Source organism: Lontra canadensis, unplaced genomic scaffold (genome assembly GCF_010015895.1).
Source record: "Lontra canadensis isolate GAN:19392208 unplaced genomic scaffold, GSC_riverotter_1.0 scaffold88, whole genome shotgun sequence".
Lineage (NCBI taxonomy): Eukaryota > Metazoa > Chordata > Mammalia > Carnivora > Mustelidae > Lontra > Lontra canadensis.
Window position 1 is genome coordinate 4,433,513 of NW_022631082.1, and position 22,158 is coordinate 4,455,670.

General features: G+C 41.2%; 2 protein-coding genes across 2 annotated transcripts; both read left to right on the forward strand.

Moving 5' to 3' along the window:
* Positions 1-233: 233 nt before the first annotated feature.
* Positions 234-1,157, forward strand: LOC116883054 (olfactory receptor 7G2-like). Its single transcript, XM_032883925.1, has one exon. The coding sequence runs from the start codon at positions 237-239 to the stop codon at positions 1,155-1,157; it is 921 nt and encodes a 306-aa protein (XP_032739816.1). The 5' UTR covers positions 234-236.
* A 13,447-nt stretch (positions 1,158-14,604) lies between these two features.
* LOC116883040 (olfactory receptor 7G2-like) lies at positions 14,605-15,570 on the forward strand. The gene has a single exon (XM_032883907.1). It carries the CDS (start codon positions 14,605-14,607, stop codon positions 15,568-15,570), a length of 966 nt encoding a protein of 321 aa, XP_032739798.1.
* The last annotated feature ends 6,588 nt before the right edge of the window (positions 15,571-22,158 follow it).

Genomic DNA, 22,158 nt, shown 5'->3' on the forward strand with positions numbered 1-22,158 from the left:
ACAATATAGATAACCATTTTTTGAGAACAGAAGTTCTGAGATTTTATCATATATCAGAATCATCTGGAAAGCTTGTTAAAGCATACTGCCTGTCATCATCCCTAGAGCTTTTCATCAGTAAGTCTGGAGTGGGATTCAAAAATTGGCATTTTTAACAAGTTCCCAGGTACTGCTGCTGGAGGTCCAGTTGACCATCCATTTTATTCTCTTGTCACCCAATGTCTTATATTAACAACATGGAACCCAGAAACCAAACAGATGTATCAGAATTTCTTCTTCTGGGAGTGACGGAGGATCCAGAATTGCAGCCCCTCCTCTTCTGCCTGTTCCTGTCCATGTACCTGGTCACCATCCTGGGAAATCTGCTCGTCATCCTGGCTGTCATCTCTGACTCCCACCTCCACACCCCCATGTACTTCTTCCTCTCCAACCTGTCCTTTACTGACATCTGCTTAAGCACAACCACCATCCCAAAGATGCTGGTGAACATCCGGGCACAGATTCAGAGCATCACCTACACAGGCTGCATCACCCAGGTCTGTTTTGTCTTGGTTTTCCTTGGTTTTGAGAATTTTCTCCTTGCAGTAATGGCCTATGACCGCTATGTTGCCATTTGTCATCCACTGAGGTATACCGTTATCATGAACCCCCACCTCTGTGGATGGTTAGTTCTACTCTCTTTGTACATTAGCATCATGGATGCCCTCCTCCACAGTCTGATGGTGTTACAACTGTCCTTCTGCACTGACTTGGAAATCCCCCAGTTTTTCTGTGAACTCGCACAGGTCATCAAGCTCGCCTGTTCTGATTCCTTCATCAATACCATCTTGGCTAATTTTATGGCTAGTGTGTTGAGTGGTATTTCTATCTTTGGGATCATTTTCTCGTATGCTAAAATTCTCTACTCTCTTTTGAGAATGCCATCAGCTGGCAGAAGATATAAAGCCTTTTCTACCTGTGGGTCTCATCTCTTAGTTGTTTCCTTGTTCTATGGGACAGGATTAGGGGTGTACATTAGCTCTGCAGTTACTGACTCTTCCAGAAACACTGCGGTGGCCTCAGTGATGTACACTGTGGTTCCCCAATTGATGAACCCCTTTACCTACAGTCTGCGCAACAGGGATATGAAGGAAGCCTTGAAAAAAATAATCAGGTAGGATAACGTTTCATCATATTTGGGCTAATTTTATAGAATGAGTGAAAGTAAAAGGTATTCTGGTCTTTCAGAATACTCTTCTATCACCAAGATCATCTGAAATGACTAGATAACATGATGGATACATGCATTTCAACACGGGCTTGAATTCTGATTTTGCTTTTTGTCTCACTCTGTGATGTTTGGCAGTGATTTCAAGCATCTAAACTCAGTTTTTGGGTAGTGTTCTATAGAGGGAGAACCTGAATCCTAGAATCCTGTTATATAGATTTGGGGGGACAGCATGTTCACAAAAAAGTGGAAGAAGTTAGACAGGGCAGAGAAATGGTGTAAGCAGAGTCATGGTTATAGGCAGACTAGCTTCCACTTTATCCCACATCTAGGACCATGAAAATCTCACCCCAGATGGGCTTAAACAATGAGGCAAGGGAGCTGGCCTTTCTTACCCACATTCAGTAATCACTGAGAGTTGTCCCTATCAAACTGTATTTCTCTGGAGCAACATCAGAAGCCACCAAACTGTTTCATCATCCATAGAATCAGTATAATCTGATTATCTCAGTGGTTTGAGACAGTTGTAAAATATGTAAACCTGAAGCTAAAAGTCTTTGGTTCTAATAATAAAAAGAAAACCTTTGGGGGTGCCTGGTGTCTCAGGGATGAAGCATCTGACTCTTGCTCTCAGTTCAGGTCTTGATCTTAGGGTCCTGAGTTCAAGCCTTGTGTTGGGCTCCACACTGGGTATGGAGCCTACTTTTAAAAAAAGAAGAAGAAGAAAAAGAAAAGAAAACTTTTCTCTAATATTCTCAAACAAGAAAGGGAAGTATCTTTCATTCAGAGGTAAGGAATGTATATGGATAAGAGAATAGAGATTCATTAGTTCTCTGTGAGGTGATGTCATTCCAGGACTGATGGTAGCAGCAGACACAGTGTCATACTCAGTTGTGATGCCCAGGGACAGAAAACGGACTGTCTTTCCCTGGGCCATTTGAAAATTGACCTTTCCATGGCATCATCCAGAAGATATCCCCTTAAATCTCACCACAAAGAAGAGGATCATATGCTCCTTTTTAATAAAATTACTGGTGTGGGAGAAATGATTAATATGAAAGCCTTAGACTGACCATCTAGGCTTAATTCATGTTGGGCAGTCAGCTGTCATAACCATGACAAGCACTTAATACAACACCTGACATACAGTAGGAATTAACATTTAACTCGTATCATAGTTTTTCATATCTTGCCTATATTCATAACTTGTATAATCCTTTTGAACTCACATATTTTTACCACCTGCTTCAACATTCATATTTGTTTGTTTTTACTGTAGTTTTTCTGGTCTGAATAATATAATCAAATGATTGAGTAGGCAGGGTAATGAATGTTGATCATTTTTATGAGACCCTGTTTGCCTTAATTCCTTCTCCTTGATCCACTGGTAAGAATGTAGCTTAAAAAAAAACGACAATGTATCTGAGTTTTTATTTATTTTAATTACTTCTCCTTGCAGTACTTCTTACTCATCTCAGGTGGAGTCCACACAGAGAAACAAGGTTGAGTAAAACTGATGGAATGATTAAAGTCTTAAAAGAGTTGGCTGCATAATTAGGGCTCCTATACAAAATTTATAATGTGTTATTGTGAATAAAACAGTGTTTCTGTGGAGGAGTGTAACATGACAGGAGAAAAAAGAAGTTGGTAGTGTTGGGGACTATCACTTTTTCCACAAGTACAACAATGTGGGGCTATCAGACAGAAGTATTTTTCTTTTTTTTTTTTAAAGATTTTATTTACTTGAGAGAGAGGGGAAAAGAGAGAGCATGAGTGGCAAGAGCAGCAGAGGGAGAGGGAGCAGCAGACTCCCTGCTGAGCCAGGAGCCCAACGTGGGGCCCCATCCCAGTGCTCCCAGATCATGACCTGAACTGAAGGCAGATGCTTAACCAACTGAGCCACCCAGGCACCCCCCAGAAGTCTTTCTGGATGTGTGTATAGAGGAAAATGACAGAGGTCTCCCAGGATAACCAAAGGAGCACAATTCATTGTAAGGAGAGGAAGTAGGATGTCAGCACCACAACTGGGGGACAGCTCTCTGCCTGCTGCCCTGGTGTGTTCTAGTGCAGGACTTCCCCCATTGACATCCACAGAACACCTGTAGAGATGGATCACCTGCTTACAGAAAACATTATAAGCAGTGGAGCACAAAATATGAAATTTTAGAAGTCCACCACCACCAGGGTCGTGCATCACTTAAAGGCACTCAGGTGGGGAAGGAGTGTGGAGGCTCAAGCATGGACAGCATGGTCAGAGGATCCTCTGGGTCACAAGAAGAGTGGGTGGCACCTACATGCTGCACTGTTCCCAGGCAGAGGAGCAAGGACTCCAGCTGAGGGCAGCAAGCCTAGGTGTCAGCTCTCTGCTCTGCCTTGCCATAAACTCAACCGCTGCCCAGTTGTGCAACTGCTTGCCTGTCATGGGCTGGCAAACAGCAAAAATGTGCAAGACCCTCCCTCAGAGGATCAGCATGGGTACATGTCATGAGAGTCCCTAAAATTTGGAGTTTTAAAACTCAACCACACACCTGAGATAAAACAGCTGGAATACAGGCAGGATGAAGACAGGTATCTTACTAAGTCAGGGACACAAAACTGATTGACTGCTTTTCTGTGAGGGCTTCCTGAAGAGTGGGGGGCGCAAACTCTCAGTTCTGCAGCTAGCGAGCAGGGCACAGCCATTTTCATCCAGCATTATTAGTGCTGAAAGCCTTCAGCCCTTCAAAACTGTGCCACCTAGTGGAGCCCAGAGCCACTTACACCAAGCCCCATCCACTAGGTGGGGAGGCGCTTCTCCACGAGGGCAAGTCCACCTGAGAATCAGAGCCACATGTCCCTTCCCAGAAGACCAGCACAAACACCTCACATACACCAGTCTACTGATCACAGAGGCTGCAAAGCTCCAGTTCTATGGGAAATAGGATCTATCTTCCTTCTTACTTTAATTTTAAAATTTTTATTACTATTCTTTTGTCCCTCTCTCTCTCTTTCCTTTTCTTCTGGGATCCCAATTATTCTGACATTGTTTCTCTTTATGGGATCATTTATCTCCTGAATTCTCCCCCTTGTGATCCCATAGTTGTTTATCTCTTTTCTCTCAGCCTCTTTATTCTCCATCATTTTGTCCTCCCTATCACTAATTCTCTCTTCTACCTCATTTATCCAGCATTTAGAGCCTCCATTTTTATTGCATCTCATTAATAGCCATTTTTGTTTTGATTTGATTTGATTTTAGTTCTTTTATTTCTCCAGAAAGGGATTCTCTAGTGTTTTCCATGCTTTTTTTCAAGCCCAGCTAGTACCTTTATAATCATTATTCTGAACTCCAGTTTCAACATTTTACTTATGCCCATACTGATTAGGTCCCTGGAAGTCAGTATTTCCTCTTATTCTTTTTTTGAGGTGAATTTTTGCATCCTGTCATTCTGTCCAGAGAAGAATAGATGAAAAAGAGAATAAAAGAATAAAATGTCAACAACGACCCCAAAGAAATATACACTAAACAAATCAGAAGAGACCTGAAACAAAAAAATAAATAAATAAACTAAAAATAAAAGGAAAAAAAAGAGAGAATATAATCAGGGGGACAGAATAGAGCAATACACTGGATCCTGTGTGTATTTGGTCTCTTTGTTAAAAAAGTAGATCCTGAAATTTCAAAGAAAGAAAAACTTCTGTATGTACAAAAATAAAATTAAATACAATGAAAGGATAGAAGGTAACCAAAAAAAGGAAAATTAAAAGACAAGAAAAAACAAAAGAGAAAAAAAAAACAACAAAAAAAGGAAGGGATATAAACAGACAGGTGAACAGAGCAATACACTATATCCTGAGTGTATTGTGGTGGGTTTTTTAGAAGAAACTATATCTCAAAATTATACGCACACACACACACACACACACACACACACACACATAAAATTAAATACAATGAGGGGAGAGAATGTAACTGTAAAAATGAAAATCTAAAAAGATTTATAAAGAGAGTTCATAAACTAACAAATTGGTTGAAAAAGGAAAGAGAAAAAAACTGAAAGACTAAAGAATCATGGGAGAAAAAAACATGAATTCTATATGTATAGTCCCCTAGCACTGGAGTTTTGCAATTTTTTTTTATTATGTTCAGTTAGCCACTGTATAGTACATCACTTGTTTCTGATGTAGTGTTCAGTGACTCATTAGTTATATATAACACCCAGTGCTCATCACAGCACCTGCCCTCCTTAATACCCATCACCCTGTCACCCTCACCCCCACACATCTCCCCTCTAAAACTGGAGTTTTGCAATTCTTATTGATCAGTAAACTTGATCTTGGCTGGATGTTCTTGCTGATCTTCTGTAGGACCTGCTACTTTGATTCTCAAGTGTATTTGCCCTGGGCAGAACTGCACCACCCGTGCTAGGAGGCCACGTTAAGTATTCAACTCTGGTTTGCTGGTTTGCTCTAGGTGGCTTTTGTTCCTGAAGGCTTTCCATGAGGCTTTAGAGGATGAGAATGAAAATGGCAGGCTCTTGGTCTGTGGACCTGGAGCCCAAAGCTCAGGGACCCACTGCTCAGTGAGCCCTCGTGGAAAAGCAGTCACTCTCTCCCGTCTCCCTGGTCTCTATCAGCACTCCGTGTTCACCCAGCCTGTGAATGAGCACTTCTATCTCAGACACATGACCCCCTTCAAGTCTCCAAACCCTGCCGACTCCTGTGGCATGCTCCTGTGTCACTCCTCCCTGTGGAAGAAGTGGGTTCTTGCTGGTTCTGACGCTTGCTGGGCCTCTGCTCACAGAGCAGTCACCCAAATGCCTCGGTTTGTGATTTATGGGAACCCGGAGCTGAGAGCCCACTCCTGGGCTTGCTGATTACAGCCAACTTTCCTGCTCTGATGCCTGGGAACTCTGTTGCACTCAGGCACCCCTGGTCTTCCTGAGACCCCAAGGATCCTGAAACCACACTGTCCCAGCTAGGGTTCCAGCCCCGCTTAGCCACCTGAGTGACATCCCTCACCAGAGCAGACCTCTGAATGTTCTGATTTTGTGCTTCACTGTTATATCACTTTCTGGTAGCTGGCTTACAGAGACGCTCCCTCCTCCCATGGTTTATCTTCCCATATATGGCCATAGATTCATTTCCCCACACCTCCTACCTTGCAAAAAGTGGATACTTTTCTATTTGTAGAGCTGCAGCTATTTCCTTAGATCTCCAATTGCATCTGCAGGTGTTCAGAATGATTTGAAAGCTATTTAACTGAGTTCCTGGGACCAAAGAAACTAAGGTCTCCTACTACTCCACCATCTTGGTTTCTCTCCCCACTCCATAAGAGTCTCTTAACTATAGAGAACAAGGTGAGGGTTGCTGGAGGGGAGGCGGGCAGGGGATGGGCTAAATGAGTGATGGGCATTAGGGAGGGCACAGAATGTAATGAGCCCTGGCTGATATATGTAAGTGATGAATCACTAAATTCTACTCCTCCAATATTATACTGTATGTTAAGGAACTTGAATTTACATTTTAAAAAATGTGAAATAGGGGCACCTGGGTGGCTCAGTCAGTTAAGCATCAGACTGCAGCTCAGATCATGATCTCACCCACCTGGGATGGAGCCCTGCATTGGTCGCTCTGCTCATTGAAGAGTCTGCCTCTTCCTCTGCCTCCACCCCTCCCCTTGCTCATGCTCCCTCTGTCTCTCTCAAATAAGTAAATATGGGAGATAAGTTACTGAATAGATGAAAAGGCCAAAGTCCTAAAGAAAAATGTTTTTCAGTGAACATTAACAGGGAGTATCATCCATACCTACTGAATTACAGAGGAAATATCTGGGTGATTCACAACTTGCACACTACCACCTTTAGGTGACATCGTACTTCATCACAACCCAATTAAAAATGAAGAACCATAACTCACTCCAAATTCCACAGTGGGAAGAAAAATATGTGCTGAATCTATAGTGCAGAGCTTGGAACAGGTAATCATGAAAGTTTAAAAAGAGGGGTGCCTGGGTAGCTCAGTCTATTAGACATCTGCCTTCCACTCAGATTGGGTTCCTGGAGTCCCAGGATCAAGCTTCACCTAAGGCTTGCTGCTCAGTGGGGAGTCTGCTTCTCCCTCTGCCCTTCATCCCACTCATGCTCTCTCTCTCTTTCTCTCTCTCTCTCAAATAAGTAAATAAAATATAGGGGGAAAAGTTTATTTTGTTTTTAAAAAAATTTTTTTTCCATCCAAAGTAGTATCTTTTATTCATTTGGGTTTTTTTTTTCAGTTATTCATATGTACACACATTTACTCAAGTACTACCAAGTGCCAGGAGCTGTTTTTTTTTAATTTTTTAATTTAAATTCAATTAACCAATGTATAGTAGTTTAAAAAGAGAGTATGAAGTCTGTCTACATTGATCACAGCCACAATAATCACAAAGATTAGATGATATATTCCCATGTAAAATATAAGGAAAAGAAAGAAAATACAGGAAACATTCAATGACTCTAAAGGTGAAATATCCCCAGGAGTTGAATCTTATAATAACTTAACTATATTTATAAACATATTATTTATACCCAGCACATAAATAATACTTGCACACTTAAAATTGGAATCAGTCCTTGAGATATCATTAATCACATAGTGATACCTTTGTAACTTTAAAAGAAGTCTAAAATTCATTAGAAAAGGAGTGTGTGTATATGTGAGCAAGGTGTGTGAGACAGAGGTGAGCATGAACAGATAGGGAGAATAGATGACATACATCTGGCCTCACAGGCTCAAGGATTAGCCATCAGGCATCCCTCTCTTCTACAGTCTTGGTCTTTAAGGATTTGCAGAGCCCAGGGATTGGAAGGACACTAAAAATGTTGTCTAATGAGGAGCTTTGGATATTGACACCCCCCCTGCCCCTAGGGATAGAACATTGTAAAGAGTCAGCTGTGACAACCTCATTCTACAGCCCTTACCTAATCAGGAAGAAGAACACTTGAGGCTCCAACCAGGAATGATCTTTCTTGACCACAAGCCCATTGCCTCATTTGGTCTTGCTGCCTTTCCTGAAGACAGATCTTCTGTCTTTGTATCTAGGTGACATGTCATGCACCACTCCACACTGATGCCAGCCAGGTAACTGAAAATCCTTTAGTTAATGCTTCAGTAAGGAGGGCAATATTTTACTACAGACTCATCCAGGGGAAGCAATGAAGAGTGTGCATGCATGAAATGAGACCCAGGTGTCCCATGCATTCCAGTCTGTCTTCCTGTTAACAAGTTCCCATTTGTACAGATACTGACCCAGTCTCAAACAGCTGGTCTCCTAATCTCTCTAAAACATGACAAAACATATTTTCCTCCTGAGTAGAAATCAGACCCTTTTAAAACAAGACTGACTGTTATATACTCTTTTCACATTTACTTGAAATCTTGTGATGGTCCTGGGGAAGGGTTTGGGTCAACTTTTCCTTTTACTTGCATGCCTGATTCCTAACATACCATGCAGGGACAAGTGTATTATCCCTGTAGCTCGCTTGAGGACACAAGGAAGGGAGTCAGATACAGAGAGACAGAGCCAGACACTTTGCTAGGACATGTAATTTCTCTTCATAAAATTACTAAGCATTTTATATAACAATAGCAGAGATGTATAACAAGAAAACATATGACCACCCTTCCACTCATTCCAGAATGATCAAATGTTGACATTCTGCCATACTGGCTTCAGGTCTTTTTTCCAAAGTAGAAAAATGTGTGTATATGCAAAGAGAAAGCACCTCTTTTTCTCCCCCTCCTTTCCTTTTCTTCCCTTCCCAGACACAATACAATCTTGAATATGATGGTATCCCTCATGCATAGTTTCATAGTGCACAGGTCTTCATAAACATACATAGGATAAAAGACATTGACCATAATAACTATCAATTAGGGAGTGGAGAAATAAACTGATGTAACAGTATCATGTAATACTCTCTGGTAATTAAAATTAGCAAATGGGACTAAATATACCAAATAGTAAAAAATAAATAGCATAAGCATGCCAGTTTTTTTTTAAGATTTTATTTATTTATTTATTTGACAGGCAGAGATCGCAAGCAGGCAGAGAGTCAGGCAGAGAGAGAGAGAGGGAAGCAGGCTCCCTGCTGAGCAGAGAACCTGATGCGGGACTCGATCCCAGGACCCCGAGATCATGACCTGAGCTGAAGGCAGTGGCTTAACCCACTGAGCCACCCAGGCGCCCAAGCATGCCAGTTTTAAATGGCATGTATTGTATGGCTCCATGTATATAAAGCTTTTAAAATGCAAAAGAATTTAAGTTTTTTTTTTTATCAGAGAATAATACTAATCATAATAAAAACTGCAGGGGAATAATGTATATAAAGTCAGTGTACTGGTTCCCCTGGAGAAGGAAAAGAATCAAGATTGTGCAAACTTATGCAAACCTATATCTCTGTGATTTATTGCAATAAAAACACCAAGAATGAGGGGTGCCTGGGTAGCTCAGTCTATTAAGCATCTGCCTTCCACTCAGATTGGGTTCCTGGAGTCCCAGGATCAAGCCCCACCTAAGGCTTACTTGATCATATCTAAACTTGTCTAAACTTGATCATATCAATTAGTGGGAAACCCAGCACTTCACTGTTCTCTGTTATTTTTTTCTGGGTTTTATTTTTATTAGGGATTACAGCCTGAGAGATTTCAATATACATTTGAAGTTTTCTCATGTAATTTTTTCTTACCTTTTTATATTGTATCAACCTATAATCCTGATTCATTTTTTATTATAATTTTTCATTATGTTATATTAGTCACCATATACTACATCATTAGTTTTTGATGTAGAGTTCCATGATTTATTGTTTGCATATAACTCCCAGTGCTCCATGCAATACGTGCCCTCCTTAACATCCATCGCTGGGCTCACCCATGCCCCTGCCAGAACCCTCAGTTTGCTTCCCAGAGTCCACAGTCTTTCATGGTTCATTTCCCCCTTTAATTCTCCCCTTCATTTTCTCCTTCCTTCTCCTAATGTTCTCCATGCTATTCCTTATGTTCCACAAATATGTGAAACCATATGATCATTGTCTTTCTCTGTTTGACTTATTTCACTTAGCATAATCTCCTCCAGTTCCATCTATGTTGATGCAAATGTTGGGTACTTATTTTTTCTTTCATTCATTTTGATTGCTGTGTAGTTCATCATCTGTCCATGCCAAATGACTACTTACATCATTTCTGAGCACTTCATTCCTCTTCTACACAATAAAGATTCCCAGCCAGAGTTTCAACTCATAAACACTTCTCTGAAATTTGCAGTTATCATGGTAAGGATGTACTCTGTCTTTCCTCTGTTGCCCTTCCCACTGCTTCCTTCTGAGAAATGAAATATTCCAGGTGCCACTGTTCTTGGACCAAAACCACACACACACACACACACACACACACAGTCAGTAAATGTTACTAGCAGTGTCCCATATGCTGAGTGCTGTGCTGGATGCTTTTCTTCTATGCACTGCTCATCACTACAACATCCGCATTAAGACTTGGTGACAGCTTCCACTCTACATTGAAGACACCAACGCCTCCATACAATTGAACAGCTTTTCCCATTCACAAAGCAAGTGATGGTTTGGGTCACATTCTGAGTTCTGGGTCTAAGTAATACACCAAATGATAAAGGCTGTCATGGCCACGTCTGTCTTCCCCAGGTGAGGGAGACCACTGCTTCACAGAGCAATTCTATCAGGGCACTTGATTATCTTCTAAGTATCTTATAAATCTGCACTATCTTGAAGGTCTTTGTCTTTCTTCCAAGGACCAATAACTGTTTGAAATTTCCTCTATTTTGAAGAGCCTGTGCATTTGATTCTTTCTCTCATGTAGCTATTATTTACTTTTTATTTATATCATGTTATGGTGGTTACCATTAGTTTTTTTTTCATTTTATTTCTTTTCAGTGTTCCAGAATTCATTGTTTATGCACCACACCCAGTGATCCATTCAATATGTGCCCTCCATAATACCCACCACCAGGCTCACCCATCCCCCAACTCCCCTCTCCTCCAAAACCCTCAGTTTGTTTCTCACAGTCCACAGTCTCTCATGGCTTGTCTCCCCCTCCAATTTACACCGTTATTTTTTTTCTCACCATAGCACATACCCTCCCCAACGTCCATCACCCAGCCTCCCCATCTTCCCTACCCCCTCCCCTCCAGCAACCCATGTTTGTTTCCTCAGATTAAGAGTCTTGTATGGTTTGTTTCCCTCTCTGGTTTTGTCTTGTTTCATTTTTTCCCTCCCTTCCCCATGATCCTGTCTTTTTTCTCAAACTCCTCATATTAGTGAGGTCATATAATTGTCTTTCTCTAATTGACTTATTTCACGAAGTACATCACTAGTTTTTTATATAGTTTTCAATGATTCATTATTTGCATATAACACCCAGTGCTCATTATAACACATGCCCTCCTTACTACCCATTACTGGGCTATCCCATCACTGGCTACCCCACTCTTCCACCTCCCTCCCTTCTGAAACCCTCAGATAGTTTCTGGAGTCCACAGTCTCTCATGGCTCATCTCCCCCTCTGACTCGTCCCTTTCAGTTTTCCCTTCCTTCCCCTAATGTCCTCTATGCTATTCCTTATGTTCCACATATGAGTGAAACCATATAATTGTCCTTCTCTGCTTGACTCATTTCACTTAGCATAATCATTTCCATTTCTATCCATGTCCATGAAAATGGTGGGTATTCATCCTTTCTTTTTTTTTTTAAGTTTTATTTATTTATTTATTTGACAGACAAAGATCACAAGTAGACAGAGAGGCAGGCAGAGAGAGAGAGAGGGAAGCAGGCTCCCTGCTGAGCAGAGAGCCCGATGCGGGACTCAATCTCAGGACCCTGAGATCATGACCCGAGCCGAAGGCAGTGGCCCAACCCACTGAGCCACCCAGGCGCCCGGTATTCATCCTTTCTGATGGCTGAGTAATATTCCGTTGTATATATGTACCACATCTTCTTTATCCATTCATCTGTTGAAGGCATCTCAGCTCCTTCTACAATTTAGCTATTGTGAACATTGCTGCTATGAACTTTGGGTAGCATGTGCCCCTTCTTTTCACTATATCTGTATCTTTGGGGTAAATACCCAGTAGTGCAATTGCTGGGTCATAGGGTAGCTCTATTTTTAACTTTTTGAGGAATCTCCATACTGTTTTCCAAAGTGGCTGTACCAGACTGCATTTGCACAAATAGTGTAAGAGGGTTCCCCTTTCTCCACATCCTTGCCAACATTTGTTGTTTCCTGCCTTGTTAATTTTTGCCATTCTAACTGGTGTAAGGTGGTATCTCAATGTGGTTTTGACTTGAGTTTTCCTAATGGCTAATAATGTTCAACATTTTTTCATGTGTCTGTTAGCCATTTGTATGTCTCCTTGGAGAAGCTCTCTTTTTAAAAACGATATGCCCCCTATCACCTTTGGTGGAAAAGTCCCCTAAGGACAGAGAACATCACTGACATAGTTGCCTAGTTTTTCTTAGAATGAACCACTAACACAGATGAGTAGCATTTCCATGGAGGCGTCTTATGACTTTTAAGTCAATAAGCAACAATTTTCTTTTCTTTTTTTTAACATCTTAATTTTATTTTTTATCAGTGTTCCAAGAGTCATTGTTTATGCACCACACCCAGTGTTCCATGCAATACATGACCTCCTTAATATCCACCACCAGGCTCATGTAACCCCTATCCTGCTCCCCTCCAAAACCCTTGGTTTGTTTCTCAGAGTCCACAGTCTCTCATGCTTTGTCTCCCCCTCCAATTTCTCCCAGTTCACTTTTCCTTTCTTTTTTTTTTTTTTAGATTTTATTTGTTTATTTGCCAGAGAGAGAGAGAAAGAGCACAAGCAGAGGGAAAGCAGGCTCCCCACAGAGCAGGGAGGCCAATCTGGGACTCAATCCCAGGATCCTGAGATCATGACCTGAGCCAAAGGCAAATGCTTAATCAACTGAGCCAGAGTCCCTACAAGCAACATTTTTCAATCTATACTCAGGTGCAGAGCATATACTTGAATGGATGCCATAACAGGCTGCATTTTTTTTTTCACACTGCTACTCTACCTCATGGGGAGAGGTGGACAAGCCTTGTAGGTGAGGGAAAGATTTACGGCATTTCTCAAGATGAAAATATTAACATTTTAAAGGAAGTTATGAAACATGAGATGGTTTAGGAATAGTAATGCCATATCATCCAGAAGCATTAACAATGACTGGTCAAGTCCGTCGAGTCATTCCATATGTGGAATTTAAGAAACAAAACAAATGAGTACAGGGAGGGAAGAAAAGAGGGGGGGCAAACAAAAAAAAACAGACTCTTAACTGTAGAGAACAAATGGATGGTTATTAGAGGGGAGAGGGTGGAGGGACTGGTCAGATGATGGGGATCAAGGAAGGCACTTGTGTTGATCACCTAGTATTGTGTGGAGGTACTGAATCACTGTACTGTTTTTTTTGTTTTATTTTGTTTTGAAGATTTTATTCGTTTATTTGACAGAGATCACAAGTAGGCAGAGAGGCAGGCAGAGAGGGAGAGAGGAGGAAGCAGGCTCATTGCTGAGCAGAGAGACCGATGTGGGGCTCCATCCCAGGACCCTGAGATCATGACCCGAGCTAAAGGCAGAGGCTTTAACCCACTGAGCCACCCAGGTGCCCCTGAATCACTGTACTGTTACCTGAAATTAATACTGCACTGTATGTTAACTGACTGGAATTTCAATAAAAACTTAAACACATAAAAAAAAAAAAAGGATGGTCAACTCAGCAGTCAGATGACCTCAACTCAGACCTAGTCTTTGCCACACACTGTGTACTTCACATCCATGATGTAAGTGTCACCTCCCCTAAGAGTCCCCAAGGGTGAATGGAATAATAATATGATTTAACTCATCAGTAATTTGACACACCTTTCAGATGATTCTGATCATGTCAAAGATTTGGTAGCAGACTGTATAGGATAAATAGGATAACGTCATTCCTATCTTTCTATTTGTTTGAAGGCAAGAAATATTTCTGACAAAGCTGGTGATTTAAAGAAAAAAAAAGCCACATAGGGAAAAGGGGAAGAAGAGTGCAAAATGATGTTAGAGGGAAAAATTAGGAGAGGGAAAGCTGGAACATTCACATGATCCTCAATAGTGTGTTTTTTTTCCCTCATTTTTCTAAAAGAACTGGGTCTCAAACTTGGGTGTGTACCAAATTCAACTGGACAGTTTGCCAAAAATAGATCATTATTTTGCAAAAAAAATAGATCACTCACCTCAGAGTTTATTGCAATCTGGACTGATACCAGAATTTGTATTTCTAACAATTCCCAGGTGATGTTGCTGTGGCTCACCCAGAGACCATTCCTTTATTTATTTTTTAATTTTCACCCCATGTTTTCCATCAGATTCATCAACAACATGGAACCCAGAAACCAGACAGTATTTTCAGAATTCTTTCTCCTAGTACTGACAGATGATCCAGAACTGCAGCCCCTCCTCTTCAGTCTGTTCCTGTCCACATACCTGGTCACCATCCTGGGAAACCTGCTCATTATCCTGGCTGTCATCTCTGACTCCCACCTCCACACCCCCATGTACTTCTTCCTCTCCAACCTGTCCTTTACTGACATCTACTTAAGCACAACCACCGTCTCAAAGATGCTGGTGAACATCCAGTCACAGATTCAGAGCATCAGTTATGCAGGCTGCCTCACCCAGGTCTGCTTTGTCTTGATTTTTGTCTGTTTGGAGAATTTTCTCCTTGCGGCAATGGCCTATGACCGCTATGTAGCCATCTGCCATCCCTTGAGGTACACCGTTATCATGAATGCCCAACTCTGTGGCCTGCTGATGGTGCTCTCCTTGCTCATTAGCATTGCCAATGCCCTGCTCCATAGCCTGATGGCGCTACAGCTATCCTTCTGTAAGGACCTGAACATCCCCCACTTCTTCTGCGAGCTTGCTCAAGTTGTCAAGCTTGCCTGTTCTGATACTTTCATCAATAATATCTTGGTATATGTTTTGGCTTGCTTACTTGGGGGTGTTCCTCTCTCTGGAATCATTTTCTCTTACACTCATATTTTCTCCTCTGTTTTGAGACTGCCATCAGATAGTGGAAAGTATAAAGCTTTCTCCACCTGTGGGTCTCACCTGTCAGTTGTGTCCTTGTTCTATGGGACGGCTGTTGGAGTGTACATTAGTTCTGCAGTTAGTGACTCTTCCAGGAGAAATACCATGGCTTCAGTGATGTACATCGTGATTCCTCAAATGATGAACCCCTTTATTTACAGTCTGAGGAATAGTGACATGCAGGGTGCCTTGAAGAAACTGATCAGAAGGATACCTTCTTTTCTGTGATCATGCCATGTACCTTGGGCTGGGTTGTAAGAATAAATCAAAGTTATACAAATCACAGGAGAACCAGAATGCCTGCTACTTCTGTCACCAAATGCTTCTAACATGAGGTGTATTTTAACTTAGTGTTAAAACCTAACTTTTACTTTTATTCAACTTTTTTATGTTTGATAAATTATTTCAATTCTTACTTCAAGGTTTTTATCAGCTCCATAGAGGTAGAATCTGAGGCAGAGGTCAAAATTTATAATGTTTATATGATGACTCTCAGAAGGAAAGTTGTAGAAGATGGATAGCTCAGAACAGAATAGAAGCATGACTGTGGTCTTATATAGAGACTGGCTTCCACCTGATCCTGTGATTAGATCATGTCAATTAAAACCCAAAGTCAGGCCTACAGTGAGGCAAGGGAGTTCACCTTTCACACCCTGATTTAGAAATTATGGAGACCAGTCACTGGTAAATTGTATTCCCTTGAGGTAACATTAGCATCCATCTACTATACTCAGTTTCATTATCTACTAAGATTGGTATAATGATATCATCTCATTTTGAAATAATTGTGTTATTTCTGCTTCATCAGTGAGGAAGACTTCAGTTCTAAGAAGAGAACAATACTTATCCCTAATATGATTGAACAGGAAACAGTTGTTTGTCATTACTAGGACTTCAGAGACAGGGAATGTGAAACAGGGGAGTAGGCTTCACTCTGTTTCTGCATTTGGTGGCTTTGTCCTAGGACTGGTTCTCCTCCAGTCACAAGGTGGTGGCAGCAAATATAGATGTCATGCTTGAACATGATACCCAAGGCCAAGAAACTGTCCTTCCCAATGTCAGATGAGAATAGGCCTCTTGATGGAGTCAATCAAAGCACATCTGTAGGAGGTGAAAAGGGGCCCCCCAATATGATGTGTCCACGTCCTAATCCCCCTAATTTATGATTAGTACCTCATATGATAAAAGGATGAATGGTATCAGAACTTACTTGGAAAAGGGGTCTTTGCAAAGGATGTACTTACACTGGGTTACCTGGGTGAGCCTTAAATAGAAATCCTATGTTTCCTTATAAAACAGGTAGAAGTGAAGGAGACCCAGAGAAAAGGAGGAGGCAATGTGGCCATGGAGACAGATATTAGATTGATGCCACCAGTATTTTGATTTCCAGTATCTGATCATTTTTGTCCTACAAACTGTCATTTTTATAGGATCCTAATGTGTCTTTTTTTAAACACTCCTTTACATTGTCCAATACTACATATTAAATAAATTTGACCTTACATTGGTCTGGTAAAATGTTTAAACTTAATGAATTCTCAGCAACACCAGCCACATGACAGAAGAGAAGGTTCCTGACACCCCTCTTCCTGGGAACACACTCACCATACAGGTACACAGAGATTAATTCCCTCTGAGAGAAATCCAGAAACTGGTTGGGTGATTCCTATGTATCAGAGGACTGAGAAAATACTGACCTCTAAACAGGTAGGAAAAGCTGAGGTATGCTCATACCACTGACCCCACCCCTGGGACAGCACCTTACAACCAGGAGAGAGTCCCCAACTCAGCATCTCCCTGAAGAGTGAAAGTTTAAGACCACACACCTAGGGCCCTAACTTGTATGGCAAACCTGAGGGACTGGCTCCCAAATCTTCAAGCTGTGAGGGCAATGTGGCTTGGTGTTTCCAAGTTCCCAGATACTACAGAAAACCAAGAGGCAGTTTTTACAGGACTACATGAGTACTTCTCATGGTTATCCCACCCTCCCCCTCAGGCTCAGCACAGAAAGAGGAGGTAGAAACATAAGCCTCCCATTTTCTCCCTGGAAAGTGTTTAACTACATACTTTCCCAATTGTTTCCCAAGGGTTGGGCTCTAATCAGCCTCTATCTATGATGTGACTGGGCTCCTCTGGAAGCCTGAAATGACTTCTGGACACTTCTGATGGAGGCATCACATGTCCTGATTTCACACCACACTACAAAGTTATAGTAAGCAAAACTGTGGGGGCACCTGGGTGGCTCCATCAGTTAAGCATCTGCCTTTGGCTCAGGTCATGATCTCAGGGTCCTTGGATTGACATCTGTATCTGGCTCTCTGCTTAGCGGGGAGCCTGCTTCCCCCTTCTCTCTGCCTGCTGCTTGGCCTATTTGTGATATCTCCCTCTCTCTGTCAAATAAATAAATAAAATCTTAAAAAAAACTCTTTGGTACTAACATTAAAGCACACACACAGACCAATGGAACACGAGAGCCAGCCCAGAATAAACCCTCATGTATACCATCAACTTGTATTTGACAAAGCAGCCAAGGACACTCAAAGGAGAAAAGACAGTCTTTTTAGTAAATGGTATAGGAAAAACTATAGGAGTGCCTGGGTGGCTCAGTCAGTTGAGTGTCTAACTCTTGGATTCAGCTCAAGTCATGATCTGAGGGTCATGGCATCAAGCCCCATGTTAGGCTCCAAGCTTGTCAGGTAATCTGCTTGAGTTTCTCTCTCTCCCTCTTCTTCTGCCCCTCCCCCTGGTCTCGCTCTTTCCCTCTAAAATAAATAAATAAATGTATTTTTTAAAAAAACTATAAATGATGTGGTCCATATATACAATGGAATATTACACCTCCATTAGAAAGGATGAATACCCAACTTTTGTATCAACATGGACAGCACTGGAGGAGATTATGCGGAGTGAAATAAGTCAAGCAGAGAAAGTCAACTATCATATGGTTTCACTTACTTGTGGAACATAAGGAATGACATGGAAGACGTTAGGAGAAGGAAAGGAAAAGTGAATTGGGGGAAATTGGAGGGGGAGATGAAAGATGAGAGACTTCAGATTCTGAGAAACAAACTGAGGGTTATGGAGGGGAGGGAGGTGGGGGATGGGTGAGCCTGGTGGTGGGTACTAAGGAGGGCACATATTGCATGGAGCACTGGGTTTGGTGCATAAACAATGAATCTTGGAGCATGAAAAAAATAAAATTAAATTAAGAAGTTAAAAAATAAATAAGTAATAAAAAACTATATATCCCCATGCATAAGAATGAAATTGAACCCTATATGTTACACCACTCACAAAATTAATTCCAAGTAGATTAATGACTTAATTCCAAGTAGATTAATGACTTAAATATAGCACCAGAAAACCATACAACTGCTAGAAGAAAACAGAGGGAAACTCCTTGATATTGGTCTTGGCAACAATTAAGACACCAAAACACAAGCTACAGTTGCACAAATTAAAGTGTGTCTACATCAAAGAAAAAGTTTCTGCCCCCAAAGCAATCAACAGCAAAATGAAAAGTGTACATATGGAATGAAATACTTATAAATCATGTATCTGATAATATCCAAAATATGTGATAGGCTCATATAACAGCAAAAAAATAAACAATCTAATTTAAAAATGGGCAGAGAAACTGAGTATTTACTTATTTATTTTATGTTCAGTTAGCCAACATATAGTACATCATAAGTTTTTGTTGTAATGTTCAACGATTCATTAGTTGCACATAACATCCAGTGCTCATGCCAACATGTGCCCTCCTTAATACCCATCACCCAGTTACATTTTCTTTTTTTTTTAAGATTTCAATTATTTATTTGTCAGAGAGAGAGAGAGAGAGAGAGCATACAAGCAGGGGGAGCAGCAGGCAGAAGGAGAAGCAGGTTCCCTGCTGAGCAAGGACCCACCCCCCCCACCCCAATGCCAGACTTCATCTTACAACCCTGGGATCATGACCTGAGCTGAAGGCAGATGTTTAACCAACTGAGCCACTCCAGCATTCCTGAACAGACATTTTCTAAAGAAAACATACAGATGGCCAACAGGTTCACAAAAAGATGTTCTACATCAATAAGCATCATGAAATGCAAATCAAAACCACAATGAGATATTACCTCACACCTATTAGAATCATCAAAAAGACAAGAGAAAACAAGCATTGGCAAGGATGTGGAGAAAAGGTAAATTTGGCATACTGTTGGTGGGAATGTAAATTGGTGCAGTCATTATGGAAAACACAAGGAAGTTACCTCAAAAATATAAAAATAGAACTACCATCCGATCCCTCAACCCCACTTCTGGGAATGTAACTGAAGGAGATGAAATGACTATCTTCAAGATGGTGTACCACCATCTTTTTTTTTTTTTATTTTATTTTCTTGTCAGAGAGAGACAGCACAGGCAGGCAGAGCAGCAGGCAGGGGCAAAAGGAGAAGCAGGTGCCCCAATGAGCAAGGAGCCCAATGTGGGACTCAATGCCAGGACGCTGGGATCATGACCTGGACTGTAGGGAGCCGCTTAACAGACTTAGCCACCCAGGCGTCCCAGTGTACCACCATCTTCACTGCAACATATTTACTACAGCCAAGACATGGAAACAACCTAAGTGTCCATCAATAGATATATGGATAATGAAATAGGAATAAATTTAACTCAACAGGTAAAAGATCTATATTCTGAAAACCACACAACACTTATGAAAGAAATTGAAGAGGACACAAAGAAATGGAAAAACATTCCATGCTCATGGATTGGAAGACCAAATATTGTTAAAATGTTTGTACTACCCAAAGCAATACACATTTAATGCAATCCCTCTGTTTTTCACAGAGCTAGAACAAACAATCCTAAAATTGGTGTGGAACCACAAAACCTTGACTAGCCAATGCAATCTTGAAAAAGAAAAGCAAAGCTGAAGGCATCACAATTCCAGACTTCAAGCTGTATTATAAAGCTATAGTCATCAAGACAGTATGGTACTGCTACAAAAACAGATACATAGATCAATGGACAGAACAGACAACCCAGAAATAGACCCAAAACTACATGTTCATATAATCTTTGACAAAGCAGGAAAGAATATCCAGTGGGAAAAGGACAGTATTCAACAAATGTTGCTGGGAAAGCTGGACAGACACGTGCAAAAGAATGAAACTGGACCACTCTCCTACCCCACACATAAACATAAATTCAAAATGGTTTAAAGACCTAAATGTGAGACAGAAAATCACTCAAATCCTAGAGAACAGAGGCAGCAACCTCTTTGACCTTGGTCATAGCAACTTCTGCCTAGACAAGTCTCCAGAGGCAAGGAAAGCAAAAGCAAACATGAACTGTTGGGATTTTATCAAGATAAAAAGCTTCTGCACAGTGCAGGAAACAACAGACAAAACTAAAAGGCAACCTACAGAATGGGAGAAGATATTCTCAAATGACATATGGGATAAAGGGCTAGCATCCAAAATCTATAAAGAACTTATCAAACTCAACACCCAAAACACAAATAATCAAGTCCAGAAATGGGCAGAAGACACAAACAGGCATTTTGCCAAAGAAGATACCCAGATGACTAACAGACACATGAAAAGATGGTCAACATCACTCATCTTCAGAGAAATACAATCAAAACCACAATGAGATACCACCTCACACCCATCAGAACGGCTAAAATTAACCACACAGGAAACAACAGATGTTGGCAAGGATGCAGAGAAAAGGGAACCCTCTTACACTGTTGGGAATGCAAACTGGTGCAGCCACTCTGAAAAATAGCATGGAGGTTCCTCAAAAAGTTAAAATAGAACTACCCTATGACCCAGTAATTGCACTACTAGATATCTCCCTAAAGGACATACAAACACTGTTTTGAAGAGACACATGCACCCCGATGTTTACATCAGAATTATCAACAACAGCCAAATTACAGAAACAGCCGCAATGTCTACTGACTGATAAGTGGATAAAGAAGATATGGTATATATAAACAATAGAATATTACTCAGCCATCAAAAAAAAAATTCAACGGACGAATGGATAAGGAAGATGTGGTCCATAAGCACTATGGAGTATTATGCTTCCATCAGAAATGATGAATACCCAACTTTTGTAGCAACATGGACAGGACTGGAAGAGATTATGCTGAGTGAAATAAGTCAAGCAGAGAGAGTCAATTATCATATGGTTTCACTTATTTGTGGAGCATAACAAATAGCATGGAGGACAAGGGGAGTTAGAGAGGAGAAAGGAGGTGAGGGAATTTGGAAGGGGAGGTGAACAATGAGAGACTATGGACTCTGAAAAACAATCTGAGGGGTTTGAAGGGGCGGGGGGTGGGAAGTTGGGGGAACCAGGTGGTGGGTATTGGAGAGGGCACAGATTGCATGGAGCACTGGGTATAGTGCAAAAACAAGGAATACTGTTATGCTGAAAAAAAAATAAAATTAAAAAAAAAAATGAAATCTTGTCATTTGCAACAATGTGGATGGAACTAGAGGGTATTATGAAATACCCCACTAAGTGAAATAAGTTACTCAGAGAAAGACCAATACCACATGATTTCACTCATATGTGGAATTTAAGAAACAAAACAGATGAGCACAGAGGAAGGGAAGGGGAAAAAAGGTAAAAACAGAGGGGCGCCTGGGTGGCTCAGTGGGTTAAAGCCTCTGCCTTCGGCTCAGGTCATGATCCCAGGGTCCTGGGATTGAGCCCCGCATCGGGCTCTCTGCTCGGCGGGGAGCCTGCTTCCTCCTCTCTCTCTGCCTGCCTCTCTGCCTACTTGTGACCTCTGTCTGTCAAATACATAAATAAAAT